The following is a 6,598-nucleotide window of genomic DNA, read 5'->3' on the forward strand; positions in this document are numbered from 1 at the left end:
AAAAATTTCCCTTAATTCATTCGTGAGGGTTGATAGCAAAATAAAGTTTTTTTCATAGGTTTTTAATTAAATATTGTATCATTAAACAGAAAACGATTCGTTTTTTTTTCTTCAATTTTTTACCCGAAATCAGTAATATTTAAAATCTCTAAAATAAAATAAAATGAACTGTTGTTTTTAATTGTCTCAGTTTATGCTGCCTATCAGTTTTGTGCATGGTTGCGTACAGTTAACGCAGATTTATTTATTATTTATGATTTTTTTAATCCGTCCATTAGCTAGTTAGATTAAATTTACTTCTTTTTAATAAGGGTCGACTATAGCTCGTTCACCANTAAATGGGTGACTATTCTAGCTAAATGAGTAAATAAGCATTGTGGTGCTTTTCAAATCAGAGGCACATACCACGTTGTTCCACCTCTTTATTGCATGTTACAAAAACAAATATTCTTAAACTTTCGTAACACTTAAAAACTTCACAAAATTCAGTTGTGTTATTAATCTTTGTGTTATTTAAATGTTGCTAATATCCTTGTAGCCAAAATCATTTTAAATAAAATATTTAATTATACATTCACTGTCTATCACTTTAAATACTTAACAAAAACTCCGGAAAAAGCGAGTGAAATTGGCAGTTTTAATGATATTTATTACATCATTCAGACTTAAATCAGAAATAAATGGAAATAACTTAAGAATTGAAATAGGATTGGCTTAAAAGGAGGCATGGGCGAACTTTTCCGATGATTTTATGGTTTATATTCGGATATTAGGAAATACTGACCTATAATAATTGACTTATAAATATTTAAGGAATAAAGTGAAATCAATAATATTTACTTCTTACTGTTTTTAAATAAATCATTTGCAATTGAAATTTTTTTTAATTTTTTGTCAGAATGTTTTTTGTTATCCATCAGCTTAAAAGTCCTTCTCAAATAGTCATGCGATATAAGGAAAATATTCATCCGTTTTGCTATAATTTTTCAAAATGAATTGTTAAACTGGAAAACTGATTGTTACACAGCACACTTTTTGATTAAAAAAAATAACTTATTTATTTTCATCACATTTATTCTTAAGGGGATCCGGTAACGTATATATCAATAGTGCTAAAACTGACCTTTTTCGATATACCTTATCTAAGAAACTACTCATGATCGTCGCTTTGAAATTTTTTGAGAATACAGTGTTTCAGCGTCAGCAGGAATACTTTTTGAGTTATGAAAGATTTTTGTTCAAAAAGGATGAAAGTTAAAAAATTAAAATTTCTCAGTTCATAATTTTTTTTTCTAAAAAGAATTCCTCCAAAGATATGTATTAACAGTTATAACAGTGTAAACATGTATATGTAAATATTCTACGGAAAAAAAAACTGAAGCAATATCTTCAATTTAAAAACTCTTATCAAACTTACTTTTCATCAAACTTGTTTTTAACATCATCTGGAAAGTCCTTGTTAAATGCTAGCGCGATGTAAGCTGATCCAAAATCAATAGGAGTAGCACGAATTAGGCATTTTCCAGTTTGTTTAAAACGTTCACCAATGATGTTTCTCATTAATACGTTCTCTTCGATGAAAACAACTTTGCCTTCTTCTATGGAGTCTATCCAAGCAGGAAGTTTTGAAAAATCTGCTACGTGAGGGACAAGATGACCAACCATTCTGTGTGCTATTGATTTGTACATTTTGTTATATTTACTCTAAGAGAGAAAATGAAACAATCAATTAGAAGTAGAAAATAGAAAATAAATAGACGGAAAAGCAGTCAGGGCATTAAATCATATTATATTGACGAATATTTCAAACTACCTTATTATTACACCAGCCGATTTTTTACCCTTTTCGTTGTAGTGAAGTCACTTTGGCAACACTAATTCAACGAATATTATAAACTACCAGGAATGTAAAACTAATTGCTTTTAAACTTTTAGCAACCACTATTCTTTAAAAGCAAGGAAAGAGCTAAAGTATGCTGGTTTTCGCAGCATGTCCAGCCTGACAAAAATTTTAAATCGAAATCTAGTGTTTCGGAAAGTGTTAATCGTTCCAAAGATGAATTTCCCAAGTTGTTGTAAAAGATAATTAAAAATAAGTAAGTAAGTAATAATAAGTAAAGTAAGTAAGTAAGTAATAATAGGTAAAGTAAGTGAGTAATAAGTAAGTAATAAATAAGTAAGTAAATATAATTTTAATAATTTACCAGGCCTTAAGCATGTTATCGCTTGAAAAATTTTAATTAACATATATGATGGATTTATTTGTAAGTAGAGTGGTAGCCAAAATTGTTTTAAATTATATTTAAAAATCAAATAATTAAAAAGAAATTCATAGACCACTTTAAATATAAAAATGAAACTGAGAATCCATAGTGGTATGTAGCTGAGGCCCTCCAGATACTGGCGGGGGTGGAGCCTATTCACCTGAAAATTTTAAGCGATATCTGTGTCAAACGACTAAAGTGGCAGTGGAGACTGGAGGACTTAGACTTAGATACTCGAGCCTTGACTGCCCTCCATCTAGGCTTCACCCATCGACTTTTCGTTCTGTGCCCTACGGTAATTCCCTTCCAACCTATACAGGACTAGAAATATTTACTGATGGTTCGAGGATGGAGGTTGCCGACCCCAAAACGAACGATACAGAACACAGGACAGGATCTGGCATGATTGTGAAACTAGATGGTGAAACTATTGAGGCGGCCTCCATCAGACTCACTAACAATTCTAGTGTTTATGTTGCAGAGCTTGTGGCAATTAAAAAGGCAATATCATGGCTTTTTGACATGGGTTATCCTGAGGCAGCCATTTACTCTGATTCGCTGTCCTCGTTGCAAGCATTAAACAATCCGAAGCTTATCTCAAAACTGGTGGAAGATATAAAACATCTCTGGCAGGATTACATTGGGCGCAACTGGGTTAAAGCCCGTGTTGGCATTCACGGCAACGAGGAGGGGGATCGGGCAGCAAAAGATGCCACGAGTGACTGCAACATCTCAAAAGAGGTCCCCAGCTCTAATGCTCAAATTAAATCCTTGGTCAAATCACACAACATGAGTCGCTGGAAGCGGGAGTGGCAGAGTTCTGGGAAGGGCAGGAAAACTTTTAAATTCTTCAAGGATCCGAAACTAAATAGGCTGAAGGCGAGTTTTTATTTTAACCATTTTTTAACGGGTCATGGAGTGTTCGGAGAACATCAAAATAGATTTTTTAACAAAAATATTCAATGCAATTACTGCGGCGAACAACAAACAATTGACCACTTGATTTTCAGTTATACCTGATTCCGGACACTTCGTGACAAAAATTTTACCAATTTAAATAAACATCAATGTTTTGCTAACTTTGCCTGCAGAAAAATTATCAAGTCTATCATTAAACAAACACTAGAAGACGTACTTGGAGACAGGCAATAGGACCCGGAACCTGAGCTCCCCCTTTATTGGGTGTCTCAACCTACCCTCTCACATTGGTTTTAACTTTCAACTTTTACTCAATTCTATTTTAATGTATTATATTGCATTTTAATGTCATCATTACTTTGTCATTCATATTTTCCATTACGGTCTCATTTTACTCTCTCATTGGGGTTTTAACTTACAGCTTTTACCAATTACTATTTTGGTGTCCAACTGTGTTTTTCCTTCCATTTTATCAACTTCCCTGTTATTAAATTTTTATTACGGTGGCTTTTACTTACACTGCAATTTTAATATGATCCTGTTTTTGATCTTAGCTCACTGGTTTTCAGATTGTATTTTAACTCACTGGTTCTTAGATTGTATTGCTTCGGCCCCTTTTGGGTACAATTTTAACTTTTACATCATTTACATTGTACACGTTTTACTTTTAGCTTAAATTTTTGAACTTAATTTTCTTTCTTATCTGCCTGTGTTTTATTATATGCAAGTGTGTAGGGGTTGAGAGGAAAATATAAGGGTCTGTTGACCTCTTTTCCTAAACTCTACTGAACATATGAGGGTCCTTTGACCTAATTTTATTATATTGTTTGTTTGGTTGTTCTATTGTCATGGTCCCTAGTAGCTAAACTTGTACGTAACTATGTATCAAGCCATCTGACGTACTTTGATATAACTCTGTTGTCGGGCTGTTACCTGGAAATTCAATTTTGTAATCTTTTTGAATATTAATAAATGCCACGGTGGGGCTTCGCCGGGTTCCCCGACCGGCATGGACTGAGCCTGCGCCCCTCTCCTGAGTGGGCCTGCCACGGCAATACAACTTAGCTAATTACCTTAGAATTAATTAAAAAAATTCAACTGGAATGACCATATTCAAAGTGTAACTAGTAAAGCACAAGCAGCATGTAATAAACTCCAGGTACTGCTCTTCCAGTCCAACATGTAGGTAAAAATCAAAAGATTACTGAGCTTGACTATAATTCGCCCCATCTTAACAATGTGCCTCGCCTGTATGGAAAATTTATAACACAAACTCAACCTAAAAAACTAATAGTCTGCCAAAATAAATGTTAATTATGAAAAATTAACAATCAAGAAGGTTTGTCAGAAATGATACTATATATAGGAAACTCAACATTTATAAAATAGACCAACACATAGCTCTATTCAATGTAAAATACATAGCTATATTCAGTGTTAATGTTCATCAGTTAATTTCAATAAAATCATTTCTTCGAATAAGGCCAAGGTGTCAAGAACTAACTGGTATCAAGTTCAGAAACAAATATTTTCATTGCAACTTGCAGCAAAATCATTTTAATATATATTATAATATTATAGTCTTCTTAGTTCACTGAAGAAAATGAGCATTTCCGCAAGATTTTACTCCGCCACGCAGGTAAAGGGGGCAAAGCGCTTTTTTCAGAGCTTTATATAACATAAGAATCGCCTTATTGACTTTAATCCAATGGATTGTTCCACTTATACCTTCGGAGACAAGAGTTTGTGTTTAGCCTTGTAAGATTTTGGAATCTTTAAAAATTCTTCGTGAGACAAAATAAGATGCAAAGATATGGCACAAAATATCTTTGGGCGAGCTGGGGCAAAATTTTGTCTTATGTTTACTGCTCTGTTCTAAAGCTAAAGAGGGTCACTTTGTAAATTTACAAATATGTTACTAGTAGTAATGCTTTCTTCTTTTTGGATGTTTGTGGTTTTTTAATAAGCATTTAAAATTTGTTTATTCGTAGTCTTCGTTAGCTTAAAAAAATTAAGATGAAAAACCTCGACGACTGTTTGGAGCACCGAAAAAGTTGCTCTCTGTCAAGATTCACACGTGATTGATGAAAACAAAACATATTTTAAAAAACAACAAAGCGTTAAGAATGAAAAAATGAAGGTGAAAATCAAAATAAAGAAGAAAAAAAAGCGCTATCCGTGGGAATTACGGTAACTGACAGTGAAAAATCAGGCAGGATCCATTTCCTAGTGGAATGGAGTGGAATTCATGTTTCTCTAATATACTTTCACCTTTATTTTTTCTTCCATTTTTTCTTCGGCAACGTCACTTTTCTTTTTTCAAATCTGTTTTATTTTCATCACTTTCGACTTTTTTCATTCTAATTTTTGAAGCTAATAAAGTTTTTCCACTGATAATAAGAATACTTTTCCGCTTCAGTCTCTTAAGATAATTCATTTTCATATGTTCTAATTATTTCCTGTCACCCTGCATGTTGCTAACTTTCCTAAGGTAAAGATTTACCTGATTATCCTAAAAAAATGAATAATACTACACGATTATTCATAATTCCCTCCGGCGGTAAACGCCATTTTTGTTTACTACAACTGGCTTCAGTGGTATATGTTACTGCCATCTACCGGCAACTGCTTAAATTAATACTTTAATACTTTCGGAATAGTTTCATATGTTCTTTTTTGCCATATTCGTCTTCGTTTTTTTTACTACAATGCTTCGAAACCCCGGAGAGAATTATGAATAACCCTGTATATGAACTTACAGTAAAACAAGCTTCTGTCCAAAAACCTTTAAAGGCCTTAACTTCCATTGATTGATCTTTCATCAGTTGTTCCAAAGTACTTATTCTGGGTATTACTTTATCGGCAGTGAAAGTTGATATTATAATTCCCTTGTAAGTACTCATTAGTACGAGAACCATTTGTAAAAACCATGCGGTTTGCAAAATGCGAAAACTTGTTAAGGATTCGACGTATCGTAAATACCATCTGGTTTTCTTTCCAAGATCTAGACAACAATGAAAAAAACTGATTAGGTAACAAAATATTTCAATTTTTTTTAGAAAAATTAAATATTTACTTAGAACGCTATTTGTTTTTTTTTCTCTTTTTTTTTTNTTTTTGTTTTTTTCGTGGCAAGTTCGGGACTGTCCCAATCTGGTAAAAATCAAAAAGTAATAGCTGGCAAGGGATTCTAGGGAAGTATGACTTTCCAATTTTGAAATAAACTAGTGGGATGTATGCCTTATGAGGAATAATTTTAGGAGGCAACATTCGTTTCGGCCCATAGAAGGTCCTATGAGAGATAAAAAATAATTCAATATATAGAAAAATCGGTATTTTATTACTTCAATGCAAACTATTAGCTATTGTAATTATTTCATACTCCAATTAATTTTGTGGTACTTTCACGTACTATA

General features: G+C 32.8%; 1 protein-coding gene across 1 annotated transcript; it reads right to left on the minus strand.

Annotated features, from left to right (window-relative positions):
* Nucleotides 1–1,417: 1,417 nt before the first annotated feature.
* LOC122273086 (uncharacterized) lies at nucleotides 1,418–6,169 on the minus strand (the record flags this gene model as incomplete). Its single annotated transcript, XM_043057150.2, has 2 exons — nucleotides 5,942–6,169; nucleotides 1,418–1,704 (listed from the first exon to the last, which is right to left on the minus strand). Coding segments are annotated over exons 1-2 (446 nt in total), but the record flags the coding sequence as incomplete, so codon positions are not given.
* Between the last annotated feature and the right edge of the window lie 429 nt (nucleotides 6,170–6,598).

The sequence above is a fragment of the Parasteatoda tepidariorum genome, unplaced genomic scaffold, assembly GCF_043381705.1.
Source record: "Parasteatoda tepidariorum isolate YZ-2023 unplaced genomic scaffold, CAS_Ptep_4.0 HiC_scaffold_2179, whole genome shotgun sequence".
Classification (NCBI taxonomy): domain Eukaryota; kingdom Metazoa; phylum Arthropoda; class Arachnida; order Araneae; family Theridiidae; genus Parasteatoda; species Parasteatoda tepidariorum.